An 18,364-nucleotide genomic window follows, 5' to 3' on the forward strand; every position below is an offset into this window, starting at 1 on the left:
GGGTGTGGTTTGTGGATTGGTTAATATTTTTTGCAACACAAATTGGATAGCGTGAAAGGAAATAACGCTTGGCGCCATTTGAATTAGCCCGAAGCCTGTATTGGAAACGCCAGTTAGATAATTCCTATGAACTGAGCCACGAGTCTTCCTTCCATCATCGCGCCTCGTTGTATTTATTTTTTAACGCTTGCGAACATACAAGTGTAGCGGGTTTAGCGGCATTCAGCCAGTCACCGTTCAGACAACACACGGCAGTAGACATTCGCGCCGCGCGCAAGCGAATTATTTTCCCGCCGCAAATTGAAAAGCGCACGTTCTCAATTCAAAGTTCCTAGCCGGCTATTGGTAGCTTTGAAAATATGCCTAAAAAGAAATAAATTATAATTGTCGTTAAATTATTTAATTAAAAAAGTGTAAATTCGTGACATTTGACATTAAATCACATGCTAGTGACTGTGTTTTCGCGTACAAAACTTCTGTGATACGATATTGCTGTGAAACAATTAGTTTTAAAAAACTCTATTCTGCGTTAAAACTTTCTTATAGTTGAAAGGTTTCGTGAAATTATTTTCGCGAAACAATAAACAAAAATTCTTTATGATAGGTCCATATATGAAGGTGAGTTTTATTTTAATTCTCTATTAATGTAATTCGAATATTTTGTTCAAGGTTAAATTTTTGTGTGAAAATACATGTGTGGTTGCTAACTGTGTCAATAGTCACAGTTGCTCTAGTGACTGTTAAACTATTCGTCTATTTTCGGTCTCTGGCGCCTAAAGTTTAAGTCTCTACGAAGAGCTCTTAGCAACAAACAATTGGGAACAGTGCACGTGTTTCAATCAGCTAGTATTTTGGAGTTTATTTATTTATACAGCTGTGTTGAGCACGTTTGGTAACCTCAAAATGCTCTAGATATACAGTAGATACTGTATATTCATATATCGTTGTGACGCCAGTCAGTTGTTAAAACGATAACTGATAATGTCTAACGATAACTGATGATATGAAATGCATTCGAGTGACTAGTTGCCGGGCAAAAGAATATGAAATGTACTAAATTAGAAATACAATGAATCACGTTTTAATTAACGTTACTATTTGTGAGTCTGTGATGTTTACAATCTTTTCAAGTTTTATACATCCTGTACTATGAGTGATAAATGATTTAACTTAGTTAAAATATTGATAGATTTGTTTACGCTGTTCGTACAATTTTGTCTACTATTTAATGTTTTAATTCAACCATGTTTTCTGTTTTGTAAACGGTAAATTGTGACGAAACAATTTCGTGTAGTAACGGTTATGGACTATTGTTGATAACGTCAAATATTTAAAAGGAAAATGTTGGTTTTGTTCCTGATACTAAATACCATTTTAGTCGTATTATTTTAATGCTATTAATCGTGGTTTTTCCCGCTTTGGTGTCTGTTAGTTGCAAAAACATCAACCTTCGGAAAAACTTAACCTATGTGACAATACAAGCTGTAAACTACTTCCACACCAATTTCATTAAAATCGGTCCAGCCGTTTGAGCGTGAAGAGATAAAAAGCTTACAAACACACTCACGTACTTTCGCATTTATGATCTTAGTGTAATTTGTTCGGCTCGTAGGTTGTAACTTGTATTTAAACAAGTTAAAGGAAGAATGTTTACAGTAATTGTAAAAAAAATGTAAAAACGTACAAATACTTATTGGCACTGTTTAATTAGCAAGTCATTAACTTTTAAACAGACTACACCGTTATCGGTTTAAGTATATTGGATGTTCGAGGCGATATCTAAATAAATGTGGTCGTTTTGGCAGGTCGATGACATAACGAACACGTTATTACAAGATGATATGATAAATAGGTATATTCATTGATTATTCTGTTCTATATCAGTTTTAAATAGTTTTATCTTTGACCTACAAAGATATGTATTTACGTATATACCCACCTCCTTATTATAGAAGAGATTTTGATAAAGCAGAAGTCTCAGATCGTGAATGGAACTACGTATTGGTTTGAAACTAAACAAAACATGGTGCAATGAAATACAGATGTATAAAGGAACAATTACTTATTTTAATATTCATAGGTACTTATATACTTACTTATACATAATATACAAATGAATTTCTAACCGTACATCGATTTCACAAGTTATTTAAAAATCAAACGACCCGTGACGCTATTTAACATTTATTCGTTCAGTCAGAATTTTCTAACCGTCAAATATATTGCATCACGTCCTAATGGTAAAAAACGTATTAACCCCAATGTCAAAGACATTTTTGGAGATGAGGACCGCACACAAAAACTTATACTTACCGGTTTTTTATGTTATGAATCATCGATTCTCCATAACGAAATTCGCGGAGCCGATCGTTTTAGAACTCAATATACAGAAGTACCTATATTATATAGTATACAATAGGACGTTTATTTTTATTACCTTTAAATATCCCGTACGCGAAAATCATCATTATAATCAAAGCGATAAAGCTGGTAATGCAAACAAGGTTTTGGTTGTAGGATGGGCTGGTTAGTTGGTAATCTCCTCGTGTACATCAATGGCCTTTGCTGCGCTATTGCAGTTGTTTTAAGCATTTGAATATGCTAATATTGCAAAATCAGGAACTGTTATGCGTTAAAATGCAGTACGAAAACAGAAAGTGGAGGATCAGTATCTGTGTTAAATTCCTTGTAACGGTAATCGCGCAGTTTTTTTGTTCTGTAACCGACTTAAGACTTTTTTTGTATGTATGTATGTATGTTATCTTTGTTCATATCTATCGATTTAGTTTAACCTAATTGTATATTAAGGTTTTGATCGCTTTTTCTGCGTATCGATTTTGCATTATCTGGGTCTGCAATAAGGTTACCATTACTTTAATTATACAACGGTTTACTCACGCGTAATTACCGAGAACACTCTGGCAGACGTCGGGGTCGCAAATTCAACAGTTACCATTTTTTTTTATTACATGTTTACTCAAATAATAACCAAAATAATGTTATTTTGAGAATATCTGATATTTAACACAATCATCTCATCATCACAACAATATTTCAAGAGTTAGGATAAAGAGATATATTCAGAGGGATACTTTACAAACCAAGACAGAAAATCGAAGTCCCTTTGAATCACCAGCTAATATTAATTGATTACCATAAAATGTGTAATTGTTTTCCGTGTTAAAGTGACGTTTGTTATCCACGCTATGTTTATTTAATCTGTGCATCATACTCGGGAAAATAATGTAGAGTTTACACTTGAAACCTGTCATAACAATGTATAGACAATTACGTTTTTTGTTTAAACCTCTTTTTATGTGTGCTCAACGGAAAACTGCCACTCAAATATGAACAAAGTAATCAGCAGAACATATAGAACTTGCAATATGTCTGTCAAATGTCAACGATTTCGTTGAATGTTAATACTGAATTTACAGGAATTGAGGCCAAAATAATGTAATATTTCAGTTCTTTGTCAATTTTCTGAAAAGAATAAAGAAATTCATCGAAAGGCAGGACTAACTCGTACACTGATTTCCTCAATGCGCTTAAACTTAAGAATGAAATGAATAATACAGGTATAACAAAATTACAGGAAAATTAGTTTCCAAATCACGCTACAATAACTAAACAAAATTTACTCTATTGCTTCGGAATAAAGATTGTTTTTACTAATTTGTAGTTGATTGCATGAAATACAGTCATGTAGGTTTGTTCTCTCATTATTTTTGATTTAGTAACGCTTCAGTGGGCGACAGTTATGAGTGATTCTAACAATATTTTAAACATGTCCGAGTATCTATTACAAAAGAATTGAAAAGAATCTTTACGAAACGGTTACTGCTGAACTGAAACTATGTAATACTATGAATCACTGCTAGTTTGACGGACCAAGGAGGTGATGTTTAAATGCTTTTAATTGTACTGCAATTAGTTACGATTGCAGAATAACCACTTTGCCGCCGTCACATTAAAAAGGAAAAACGTCAAACTAAACAACATTAATTCTTAGAAGTTGAAAAATAAGGTTGAAATTAAAAGAAACGTCTTTCTATTCAACGAGTCTTTGTGAAGTAATAATTCGAATCACGCTTAACATATTTCGTCTCGTTCGGAACGGTAATAATCACTATGACATAATGCCGACGTTTAAAGTTGGAATCACTCAGTGATTCAAATATAAAGCAAAAGGTAGTCGTTGTGCCCGTGAACTACAAATTAACGTTATTTTAATCCGACGCCCACATATTTAAACTATGTCGGAAGGTATAATAATAGCTATTATCATTATTTCGATACTCATCGTTGGTCGCTGTAATATGCTGGGAATCTGCATGTCATATCGTGTCTGTGTGTGTATTAAAAGTTCAGGAATTCTATGTGCGGCATGTGTGACTTTACATCCAACTATCTAATACTATTAACGCAATTTTCTTTGCATCTATCACCTCTCAAAATAATTATTTTGCATATAGTGTTTAGTGTCACAGATGAGTTCGTTATCGTCTGTAGTTTCTGCCTGTATTCGTAAACTGTTTTGAAATCAAAAGAGTCTTTGTTTAACTGAATAGTACTTATACATAAAAAAGAAAACAGATTTTCGTAATAGAAACCATACTTCAGATACCCTTCTTACATAACCTCACAACTTCATCAATGTTAAAAATCCATATAATTCATAGGTAATGCATTAGGTATGCAAAAACGCATCAATAAACACCATGGTTTTCCAAGGCTACGCTATACAGCAATTAATACCTGGGCGATGATTAATTAAAAACTAACCGGCACGTGATACATTTGTGATACATCACACAGGGGTTATTAAAAGTCGTTTTATTGCCAGACGAGATGTTCCACTACTATTTAACATTCTGTTGATAATAATAAACTATTCCTACAACTTGAATTAATAATATGATGTTGAATGTGTCTGTCTGATTGTACATTTTAATTTATTGGTGTAATCAGATTGTAATGTCGACATTTTATATCTATTTTTTTTATTATAAACTGAATAGAGAAGTTCTTATAGAAGAGTTAAATGTGTTCACTATATTACTACATATTTAAAGTTATTTAAAGAAATAATTGATATGAAAAATCATTTATACAGTGCCGTTTTATCCATAAGGCACTTTAGGCCTCTGGCCCCTAAGATCCGGCCCTGCATTTGTACATCTCCGCCCCTAACATTCGAAATAGGTATATGTTTATTTCTTTACGAAAACATACTGATTATCTGTTGGTGGAAATTATCTTATGCTAGAATAGTTCATTCATGACTGACGCAATCATAAAAAATGATACAAACATGTCTACAAAAAACCAGTCTGCCACAATAATTAAGATATTTGTGTAGTCTGTGCAGTTGGCTAAAATAGACCGCGTCAAGTGGCTTTTGTAAGAGATATTATTTCATCAATTTAGGAGACAAAAAGTTGTATTTGAATGTTTTCATGGTTCACACTTTGTCCCTTGTCTTTCAATCATTAAGAATATTTACTACAAAATACCTACTTTAATTGGTACTTTACATCTTTCATCTTTTTGTTTAAAATTATAGTTAATGCTTTCTACCAAATTTTCTTTTAGCTATAAAAATCTTTATTATTCCATAGACACATATTTAATGCATTAAGAAGTTAAAGTTAACAATTGTATGAAGAGTATAAAACTGTATGATAATTGTATTACGCAAGTCAATTATTAGGAAAAATCTTGAATGTCAAGGGAGTTTCTTGATAAGACGAAAATTATCATCTTTATGTTGAATAAGTACCTATTCAATCACAACGGACTATTCAATTAATGTTTACCACTATTTTTGGTGTAACAAATGTAACAATTAGGTGTATTCTTGGCGATTCATAGTCACTTGATCGCCTGACCTTACGTATGTCTATTTCTCTCAATCATACATTGTCAATTTCGCAGTGATATCGACATTAAATTGACATTTATCACAAAAAAATAAATCACGTTTTACTTGACTTTGATAACAATATCTCTCGTTCAATTACTATGTTATATGCGTCAGAGATTAACTCGGTTTTTATACGATGATTACTCTAAAAATATTTATTTTTATATAAACAAAAGTAATTTTTCTACTTATGGATGTATTTTACAAGGTTAAGTAGATATTTTTGCTGGAAGTGAAGAACTAAATCCAAGTACCTAGATCCAATACCCAATAGAATCATTTCATCATTAAAAAAAAGAATACATTTATTGTTTAAATTTTGAACATTTTGATTTAGGAATTTGCAAAAAAAACACATTACAATTTAAACGCCGGTAAAGTATTGGTGCGACAAGGTCGTCAATTATCATTATGTCCCCATTGTTTAACACGAGTGAGACCGAATAGAGTAGGTAGGTGCCGATGAACGTTCATTAATTTTGTTTGTTTCAACACTCGCTGTGTCACTGCGCAGTAACGCTAACCAACGAGGAGACGTATTTCCTACAATTTTTTTAAAATATATAGTAACGAGACTTAAAAATCATAGCGTCTAGCGTCCCATGGCTCATGCTGTCTCTCTCATATTAAGGTGTAAATTAGCGTCAGATATATTGAAAAATGTACGTTCCATTTCAGTGTTCTGGGAATACACTGGTTTTATTAATATTCAGCCTGTTTACAGTTTCCTGATTAACGCGTTACCGTTATCAAAGTTAATTCCATGCCCTATTTTACCTTGTTGATTACTAATAATATAGTATAATTAAAACAATTCCAAAACCTATTATATATTTGAGTCTTCGTACAAAAATATGGAATTTTCAACGTTATAAACAGACTTCCAATAATGGTAACCGAGAGATATTTTAAAATCGAAAACTTTTTTTTCTACACAAAACATAAAAAAGTGATATACAATTATAAAAATACGATATTTACATAGGTTATGCATGTTTCTTAAGAAATTTCTCACAGCAAACCTGCGATAGGACATAAACAAAAAAGAAACCGACACAGTGTGCTAACAAATGTTCTCATTAAGAATTATATTTCTGTAATTACTTTGGCTCTAGTATAGAGACAAATGCCTGTGATACCTTTGACCTCATTAACAAATCTCCAGATAAACAGAATGTCCCTACAGATACAAACTCTTGCCTAGCAACAGCCTCAGTCGGGGTCTCGTTACTCCACACAGTCGTTGTCAGTCAACCGATCCGTGAACTATGATGTAATTTGATTACAAGAAGGAAATATTATGATTTGTAAGGTCTCTGTCATTGTCAAGTGACACTGGTTTCGAGTAAAGCGAAGTCAACTCGTTTTTATCTTAAATGCTAAGGTTTATCCCCGTTGCATGGATGTTTTAAGTTAAACAATGTTTCAGTCCGTTGTGAGAGAGTTATACTATACCACTAACACTAAAAGTAACACAATACCATTGCATCAACTTTTATTTTATAAAGTTATCTTCTGAGTTTCTTGCGGGTTCTTCTCCGCGGGAATGAGATTTTGAGAACCGTATACTTGAATTTCAAAGCACTAGTTACGTAATCTAACGTTCCGAGCGCCTGTTTTAAGCCTACTCGAAAAAAAAACATATGAAGTTGACCTATTAAACTGATTCGAACTATAGTAGCAACTTTTATCAACATCCGACTATGATGTACTATACCGTCGTGTTATCAATAATCCTTCAATTCATATTTTATGTATAGGCACTAGGTACGCACTAACTATTAGATTAGGTTAATAAGTTAGGCTGTCTAAAATAGTGAATAAACACCATTTCTAAACAATTTCATACCTAATTTCTCGATTCGTAATTCTTGGACCGAAGCTATTTACAACACTTGGAACGATGAATGAATCGTTTTGCCACTTTATCTGTTGCGAATGGACGCTTAAGCCAACGGACCGAATATGTGTTCGTTTCGTGGAATCATTTCACGAATCCGCGGAAATAACCTTATTACAGTTATTACTGGTCTGAGTACGACGAATGTGTAAATAAAGCGTGTTGCCCTAATAATGTTATAAAGACTTGGCTTCTTGGCTTCCGTGTTCATTGATAAGACGTTTTCCAAGATATTTAGTCAGAGTTTTCTTTGAAATTTGACAGAAATGTTCAGCTTTTATGCTAATCCGTTCGTTTGACAATGTTGAGAATGAACATGAGCCCCAGCTGGTATGGTGAATAGTGAGTTAAGCTAACAGTCGCAGGTTCGAGTCGTATCTTACACTATGTTAATACTTTTCGAGTATTCACTTCGGGTTCGTCAGTGCATAGTAAATATTTAACGTAATTTGTTTGCTATCTAAACATCGCACAATCAATTTCATGATGATTAATGTGAAACATCACTTGTCTTTTTTATGGTTTAGTATACTATGCCACGTGGGTAGTTCAAAACAAATTAGAACGGCTATATTCCAAGAACTTTCATGACTATTATTTTGTTTACGATAACTCTACTCTCTGGAAAAGTTTTCTTTGATGAAATGCTGTAATTATTTACTGATGAAAATTTCGAGAAAGCGTTAATATCAATGTTGTCAAACAATATTCTCGTTGTAAATATTTACAGTCGGCGAAATGCAAATAAAAACCTTTTATGAGCTTAAAAACGTAAACTCTACTATACGTAAGAAGTTAGCTTGATAGGTGTTTGTTTTTCCTAAACAGTTACCTTTTGCTGATCATAAATTTAGTAAACATGCCTATAAAATACGGAGTTTATTTGAACAAATTAACAGCTGATGTAAACAGACAAACTTCGGATCTTTTTCACGAACGGATTCATATTCAAAACACTTTCATAATGATTTATATTCGTAAACAACGATAGAAGCTTTATGATACGTTTAAATTGGGTTTTCATTGATCTGTCAATTGATAGTCATAAAATTATATCACGCAAATTAGTTGGTTGTGCGATGAATACTCAAAATAAAAACATACCGTCCGTACTTTCAAAGTTCTTTGATTTTTTGTGAAGATTGTAGAGAATTTTATTACAAATCTTTCATATAAATAGTATATACATAATAGATGTATGTGAGAGGCGAGTTTTTATAACGCGCTATAGCCAATGGTACGTCGACGGGAAGGACCGAATTGGCAATTTGGGTTACGCAGTGAGTGACAGTGACCAATTTGTTCCGTACCGCTAAATATGTGAAAGTCTACAGTTTTTTGTACTAAATAAACATGTGACTGTTGCTAGCGTCACATAAGTCTCGTTACAAGTGGCACGTGACCAAACAAATTAGACTGACTTTGCGAGGAACTAATTTGGATGGTCTGGAACTAGTATTTATATAAACTTGTTAATGACAGACCGTGTTACTATATTTTGTATATGGTGACATTGTTTTTCATTTAGGATTCCATATTAAAAAGGTCCCGTACTTTGAACGTCTGGACAGGATATAGATTCTGTCCGTTCGTATGTCAACAGGCTGTCTCCTGTATCTTATGAACCTTGATAGCTGGACAGTTAAATTTCCGAAGATTATGTGTTTCTGCTGACTTGCACTTGAGCAAGTTTCAATCCTAAATCTTTCAATTGGAAACAATCAGTGCATAAAAACCTCTTTGATTTAAATTTAAATGTTAATTCGTCTTTTGTTCGATTTACCTAACTCACCATAAAGGTTCTCGTGGTATTTTGACATAACACATAAAGTATAGCGTGACTGAGGTACAGATATTTAATCCTCGTGCGCACATGTGAGTAATTCGGATCTCTATGTAGATAACTATGCAAATACACAGTAATAGTTGGAGGTAATTGCATCCTTATACATCATCAGCTAACAAAGAATGATAAAATACGAAGTCATTAGTGGCTCGTGTATAGTCTTGGACTCCTAGTTATGTAGATCTTAATATTAGGGTCTATTTTTGATTGATATAATATGTAGTTACACATATAAAAATCGGAAAATGGAGGATTACGTACAAATAGTCTGAAGACTAAACATTTCGGTTGGATTAGAAAAAAAACACAAACTTATTTTTCAAACAACAAAATAAAGGCCTTTCCGTTTTAAGCTTAATACAGGTGCTCATTATTTGTTGTTATAGTGGCATTATTAGCATTTCATTGATAATTATTATCTATCTAGACCTCACATTTCATGAAATACAGCCTAATGGTAATAGGGTTCCCATTTTACCCTCTTTACCTTAAAATAGTCAATTTGTAAGTTTGGGTTCACGTTTAGATCGGGTGACTCAGTTATTTCTATAAAAGTCAACAACCTGTATATGTTAAAATAGTTCGGCATGATTTTAAAATTAGAATCAGCAATTGGTTAGCTTCCGACGGCTTCGAAAATAAACAAACTTAAATTCGTTAATTTATTGAACGGAATTCCACCTAATCATTATTGAATATTAGTGAACGTTTTATGTGAAGAATGTAGCTATACAAGGACAGACTCACCTCGAATTCTCCACATCACGTCACAAATTATTCGTAGAACATTAAAACACGTGCTTCAAATACATTAATAGTAAATATTTCACGTGTAAAATAATTTGTATGAAAAGAATACGAATGCGTCGGATTTCACTGAACTATGATTCATAAACTTTTTCTTTGCTTCCTTTCGAGTTCGCCGTATTTATCATAATTGTGCCAATGTATTTATAAATCGGCTTTCCGTTAAGTGCAGAGCATTATAAATCCATCTTAGAGGAATGTATTGCAAGACAAATGGCCACTTTCCGCTTAAATCAAGAATATTAAATATTTAAAAGCAATATTCGTGAATGATAACGATTTTGATTTTCTTCGCCGCAGATGCCGTTTTCAGCTTTTCTTTTTTTTCAAGACGTTTTAATTTTGCTTTATAAATCATCAACACTAAAAGCTCGTTCAATCATCGGCTGTCATAAAATTTATCGCGAGTGAAATGTAGATTCAATCTCTAAGTAAATACTATGAACTGGAAATGGCTCAATCTGGTTTTATACGTTTTATATAAACTTTTATGCTTCCATATAAATGTAAACAAATGAGAGAAAGAAGACGTCTTACAAAATTACTAAAAGCTTTCTTGGGTTGATCAACACATAAATTATAATCCAATCTTAAATAAGCAAACAACGTCAACGAAGTTCAAAACTAAATTTGATATAATAAAATAATCTAATACACTGTCAAAACAGTACCTACATACCAATACCTTATTAAATAAGTACATATCTATACACGGTGATTTTTTAGTCGTCTTAAAAAAGGAGCCCAGTTCATGTATCCGACGTAAAATACCCCTAGGCGCGATTATTATTTTTTTATCACCAGCTAACATAATAAGTACGAAGAAAAATTAAACAAGAGAAATCTGAAAATACTCTTAAAAATGATAAAAACGCCGCCGCCCGCGCCCCTCACCATTGCAACAAGGCTCGGACCGCGCTCGCAACATAGCTATGTTTCTAAAAAACAATGAATTGCATCATAATATTGAATAAAAATTGCATTTTAAATTTAATCAAATCTCATAAATACCTATTTTTTTATCATGAACGTGTTCTAGTCATTGGATACATGAACTGGGCTGCTTTTGTAAGACGACTAAAAAATCACGGTGTATATTTGACGAAAGAAACTGTTTAGTCCGATAGACAGATTGCCAAAAAAATATTGGATAAGTATTTTTTTAAGTCTCTTACCAGTACGATACGATTTTTACTCTAGCAAAGGATTTTTTTAGCCCCCTCGACCAAATTTTTGATGAATAATGATGTGATAAAATGGTACTTTCGATAAGCCATTAATGTAAAGTCTTGAGAAAACAAAAGTAAAAAATCGTTTCCGAAAATTATAAACAAGTTTTTATGAGAAGCCCTTAAAATATGCGATTAATAGATCGTGCATTGTAAAGCTATAAATGTATTCAAGGTTGTCCTAAATAACAATACTAATAACCGGTTGTATAGGGCATAAGCAGGATCTGATAGTAAATAACAAAGATACAAAATGCTTACAACCTCCTTAAGAAATGTCATTGTTCTTGTGGAAGCGTGACAGCGCGCTACGCGATGTAGCGCCATCTCTCTCCCACAATTGCAATACGATTACATTAGGAGGTTATGGTAGGTAATGAGATACTGTCTGTACATTGTTTCGAGTTCTCACAGCGCCGCCATTTATTTTCCTTGTCAAGAACGATTAAGGTTCTCTCGTTTTACTGTTTATTACTTTAAGATTTATTTCGTAACAAGCTTTTGCCCTTGGCTTTACTCGCAGAGTCGATTAAAAACTCCGCACTATTTGTTATACTGCTCCAGGAGTTTGAGCCTGAAGAAGAAACAAAACTTTGTATTTCGATTCCATTTTGCCGTTTCAATTATTTTTTTCCATGAAAAACCTACATCATGTACGAAATTTAATTGAGACTTCATCCGGAAAACCAGCATCTTTTTGATATTGTAAGATCAAAGCGATCGTGAGCTAATATTTATAAGTTACCTGTCAGAATAGCAGAGTGTACGCCCGCGGTATCAGTTCATGATTCATTGGGCGTACAGCGTACTGGAGCATTGACCCACATTCATGTACCGTGGTACATTTGGCAGACGTTTCGTTTTAAAATACTAGCTGCCAGTGTCGTTGGGTAAAACGAGGTTTTAACTCTTGACAGTAGGGTTACTCTAAATTTGAATTATCTTCCGACATACTTTCGGACTTGCATGTGTTTATTATCATGATTAGTACTGGCAGTCTACCACCGGCTCTTAAACTAAGACTTTTGCCATTGTGGAAAAGAGATACTGCTCTGTGTTACGTAGAACACCATCCTGCTTCCACAATTGACTGAATAAGGAGGTGCTTATAAGCCCTTGATCATTCTACTGCTGGGTATTATAGCTTATACATATGTAATGTGCCAATCACAAGTACTAAGAAAATCTAAACCACGTGCAATTCGAAACCATTTTGTAACTCCGGCTATTATTAATAACAGTATTTGTTCATTCATACAAGTCAAATAACACTAAGCTTTATAGCCAAAAACTAATATGGATCGGAAAGACAAAGATCGGTTTTTATTTAAATGGCTAAATGATCGTTGATTATGTGTTCTGCTCCATATATTTTCGTCTTCCGTTTCGAATTGCCAGTTTATTTACAGAACACATAAACTATTGTCCCTAGACGTTATGTAACGTGCATGTATCTTATATCTAGCATACAGCTATAGCTGCCAACATTAACTCTCCGTTATACATAAATTCAAATTAATTAGTCGCAGGTTCGGCCATATTGCTTCAAGCAATATATTGTGTTCTCGTTAAGTAGTAATTCACCATTCAAAATTAATTTGTTTCGCATATTCCTTAGAAAAAACAATTATTTTTCCGTTTTTTTTTTTGCGTTACATGAATTAGTTTTGAGGCATGACTTTTAAGAGATTTTCTAAAAGAATTCTTTATTTTCTTTTACGATACACCGACAATGTTTTGCAAGTACCACTTAAAATGACATCATTTCTTTTATGTTATACAGCTTAAAAGATTTACTTAAGTCGTAAAAATAAAAAGTTTACTGCGAATGAGGTTTACTTACAAATACTTGCCATACCGTACATTTGCACCGCGGAAGATATAATGTACAATTGCAAACTACAAAATTACAACTCTTGTACTACTTTCTCTTCTCACATTACACATTAGGGACATGTTTCACTTTCGCAAGACCAACAACGAGAGCAATTAAATTATATTTAACATACCATAACCGTTCTTACATAGCGGAGAAAATCGTATTATTAGCAATACCGCAAACATCCGACAATCTGGTTTATACCGCCTGAAAGGCATAAAGTTTAAAACGTAATGATAGGCTTGTAGGGAAATTATTTAATAAAATGTGACGTAGAATAGATTTGTTAATATAACGATCAGTGGAGCAATGTGAATTGGCTAATCCTTTATATTCTCAGTAAGGTGTTGGAAGATGACTCATCGGTAGGTTTGAGAAATCTTTGACAGAAGCATAAGCCAGAAAAACCAACAGCTTGCGATAACCTACAATTACCATACTAACGACCTTTATTTGTACCCACAAAACCGTGAAAAACTTCTTTTGTTTAGCAATAATAATCATAATTTCATTTTTTGCACATAATTGTCGCCTTAATGTATTTTTAAACTGCTGACAGCGGGTCAATTGTTAACAAAAGTTTGTCTCGTCCATCCATACCACAGCTTCGTTCAAACAGTAACAATTTGGTATGGAAATCATTAGCTGTAATTTGTGTCTATTATGATGAATTAGCAATCATCCTACAGAAATCGTGTGTATGAAACGTCCGCACGCAAACTAAATCGCTCACTTTTATGGGGCAGTTCATTGCAAAATATGGGCAGATCAACATATAATTACAACTTTCACGGTTTCTCTCGTAATTTGCTAGAGTAAAAAAGATCTATAAAAAACTAAGTACATTAATTACGAGTGATGAACATTTCTAAAATCTTATTAGCATTTAAGTTCTGAAAGATGTCGAATTAATTGACAGTTGGTGTTTCTAAAAGTCTGTGTACCTATTAATTAAGACTAGCTCCACTTGTTTACTTATCTCTGGCTAACGAGCGCTTGCACCTTTCTCTTCAAATAACGCAATATCACTAAATATGCTTTTTAGAAAGGCATCCTCTGTTGTCTTAGTAGCATTTCTGTGATCAACTACAGACGAGCAACCGAAAGCGTTCTAAACTACAAAATTATTTTTATATCAGTCATATACTCTGTTAATAGCATATCATCTTTTTATTCGAGTTTCAGTAAAAGTAAAAGTGAAATTTTATGAAAGTTTATTTCGGCTCACTTTTGAATGAAGCTACTTGTATTGTCTCGACTCTGCCTACGTCTGCTCCATGTCTGAGCACGAGCTTGAATGTTAACTCAATACTAACATTTTATTCTCTTTTGTTCTAGTGTCAACATTTCTACCCCAAACATTATGATTTACAAATGGATATTATGATCAGAGTGAAGTGCTGTCAAGAAACTAAAAACCCAAAGTGACGAAGTGCCCTGTAGGTGTCTGTTGTGCTACGTTCCGTTGCTTCCCCTTACCTGTTTAGTGCTCAAGATGTCAGACAAGACCTCGTCGTCGGTCGGCCCGAGGAGTTTCGAGACGATTTCGGAGGAGGACCTCGCGTCGCCCTGGGAGAAACTGTTGGGAGAGGTGAAGACTGCTGTTCCTACGATAATAAAGACTAATGTGTCAAGTACCACGATCTCCAGATGTGGAGAAGAGGTGTCGACGAACCCTCAAGCGGAAGATCTGGAGGGAAACAAGTTGACGCGATCCAAGAGCCTCAATCAACGTAGGAATAGCAGCAACGGCCTCCTCAGCTCCATCCCTAAGCAGCTGAGGCTCTCGCTGCGCGGAGTTCGGAGCGAACCTTCCAGCGTGAAGGACGTGCCTACGACAAGGAATGATAGCTCTCTTAATCTTCTTCTTAGGTGAGTCTTTTTATGTTCTATTCGATTTAATGCCATACAACTTGACCCTTAAACACCTGAACTTAAAGTTCAACTTTAATTAAGTGGTGAAAGAGAAGGATTAGCTCGGACCGCTTGCAACAGTGCCAACGCTAACAAGTTAATAAATCTTACACTGAACCACGCAATATCGTCAGTAATATTTATGTATTTATTTACTTCTTTGGCCAGGCTAGTTCTAATCAGGAAAATGTATAATTTCCTAGAATGTTTAAATTACAAACCATAAGACGTTAATTTATTTAGGAACTTAGTTTTTAAATCACAAATATAAGAAGGACTTAGAACATATAAACTTCACTCGCCAAAAATCGCATACCCATAAATATTTAATGCTTCAATCCATCACCTTTTTACGAGAACATAAAAAAAACAATGAAAAAAATAACCAACTTAAAAGTATTATAATGTTCAATAAAAACATTCCAAAACCATGATCCTTTCATCCATCGTATACGCGTGCCCTTCAAAACTGCAATTTATATTTCAGTGTCACGTGCCACACAGCTTCACATTGGAATTTTCATTAGAAAACACATAACGGGTCAAGATCACAACGACGCCTTGCCACGGCTTCGTCTGGCTATTATTTACAGCTTTAATTACTATCAGTGCGAATCTTTCCACATAATTGCAACCTTCGCGCTCTGAGAGGGGCTTCGCACCGATTGGATGCAAATATATCACTTGACCTATTGTCTGTAGCTGTCCGCGACATTTTTTGAGGAAAATTGATTTGTTCGAAGCAATGTCACGGATTTATTACCGTATCAGAGAAAAACCTTCGTAAATAATCGCATTTTTTTTTAAATGGCACATTAAGACTTGTTCAATAGAATACAAAATTTAAATTCAAACCTAGTCGGAACATTAAAGATTTTGATAGCTGATTGTCAGTCTATAAAATGCTAGTAATCGTTAAAATTACTTCACGTTCTTTCATAATAAGAGGCTATAAATTTGCAATGCGGCGACCATTTCGTTCGAAATTCATATATCAATCGACATGGGCGTCAAGAATGGGTCTTCCGTTTATAAATTATCATCGACACCAAATAAAACATTTTTACCTATAACTTTCTCGTATGCAAAATTGCAAAGGAAGCGGACGTCCTTATTTAAATACGTATTGCAGGAAACCAGGCGCCCGTACAGACAGCTCGCCTAAAACAATGCTCCTTACTCCAAACACAATGAATAGTCTGAATGATTGGAAGTTGCAACTCGGACCATCCGTTCAGCGCAATCCGCGTCCTCTGGTTTTTATCTTCTACTTACGACTTGAATACTAATTTGTTTTCAATTGCTTTGGACTTGTTGCGTCGGAAATAATGTATTTATAAATTAAGTACATACGTGAGGGCCATCGGTAGAAGGAAGATAAAGATCTTCCGTGCTAAAATGGATATTGAAAATTTCGTTATTTTGCCAATCTTATCTATCATTCTATCTACCTTCAGTAGGTACAAAATATCTTAAAAAGGCAAGGGGTGTAATATCTAGTTTTGAAGTTTCCTATAAAAATTGTTAAAGTAAAATCGTATTGCTAAAATGGCAATAGAAGCCGCAAAAAAGGTGGACGATAATAATTTGAGGTAACAGTAACATAGAAACGGTTCTTTGTTCGATTTTTTGCTAACACAAATATATTTGACATTTCGGCCAGTGCCCCTATATTGGTGAAAAAGTTAATGTAGAATGAAATAGTTTTTATCTTTATACCATCTTTGAAATTAGATTCATCACCATTATGGCGAATGGAAAATTGCTTTGTACCAAGTATTTATCTATACATCTATTGCCTCTAAACGTATAGTCGTATTTACTCACAAGCAGAACTGCATTCACCAGTGGGTGTAATATTTAATCAACCTGTCACCATTATTCACTTCGAAAATATCACCGTAATTTACGTAAGTACATACGATAGTAAATGCCATCTAATTTCTGAAATAGTTACTAGACTAGACAGAGCTAGAAATCTTAGCAAATTACATTTAAGTCTTATGATTTTTCAAACAGCATGTTAGAAGTCTTAATTTAAAAAGTTACGAAGCTTTTTATTTACGAGTCCAGAAAAAATAAAGTTTTATTTTTAAAAACTGCCGCATCGTAATTTGTCGCAAAAATCAAAAATAGCAAGATTTAGTTTATAAATGCTCGGTGGTAATGAACGCATTGCTCTAATTTCCTTGAAGTAAGTCGTCAAATTTATTATCAGTATATACGAATGATTTACGTCGACAGATCGTACTAATCATGATTTTAGAATTAAGGCGACCTATTTACAATTTATTGACACATTTCTCTATTAATATTTCGAAAACTTTTGATCATACCCTATTAGTTTTTGGTGCTTTCACACCGTGTCTTTTTCACAGCAAGAGCACTTATAAATAGGGTATTTTTATCACATCATTGAAAAGTGAGATTCAAAACCACTTAAGTTTGATAGTGGGGACTAAAAACATCACTTGCTAGTAAAGAGCGTACTGGTAGGTGACGTCACACCAGATTAAAGAAACAATGCATATCGACTACTTTTTAATAGAAATTTGATACTTGACAACAAACATTTGTCATGAATGTTTTGATTCACGTCAGGGTTTCTACAAAGAACACTGGAGGACATTTACTTCCTCCAAGTCCTAGTACCTCGACGTGATAGCATATCGGTGCGAGTACAACGACTCTCTGTAGTCTGTACGTGTTGGCACCAATGTTCCAATTCCAATATTTGCAATCGAACATTCGTCCCGTTTCCTTACCTTATCGCCCACCTTCAACTCGACCTGAATAAATATTTCTAACCTCCTACTATACATTAAAAACGGTATGTTTAAAACTTTGTAACGTAAAATTATAA

The 18,364-nt window shown here is 33.8% G+C and overlaps 1 protein-coding gene across 1 annotated transcript in view; it reads left to right on the forward strand.

Moving 5' to 3' along the window:
* Positions 1–216: 216 nt before the first annotated feature.
* LOC113491900 (G protein-activated inward rectifier potassium channel 3-like) overlaps positions 217–18,364 on the forward strand; it is a 50,169-nt gene continuing 32,021 nt past the window's right edge. The window contains exons 1-2 of the mRNA XM_026869110.1: positions 217–618; positions 14,926–15,459. Coding sequence (XP_026724911.1) covers positions 15,083–15,459 — 377 coding nt within the window. The 5' untranslated portion in view covers positions 217–618; positions 14,926–15,082. The remainder of the gene's footprint in view (positions 619–14,925; positions 15,460–18,364) is intronic.

The sequence above is a fragment of the Trichoplusia ni genome, chromosome 3 (assembly GCF_003590095.1).
Source record: "Trichoplusia ni isolate ovarian cell line Hi5 chromosome 3, tn1, whole genome shotgun sequence".
NCBI lineage: Eukaryota > Metazoa > Arthropoda > Insecta > Lepidoptera > Noctuidae > Trichoplusia > Trichoplusia ni.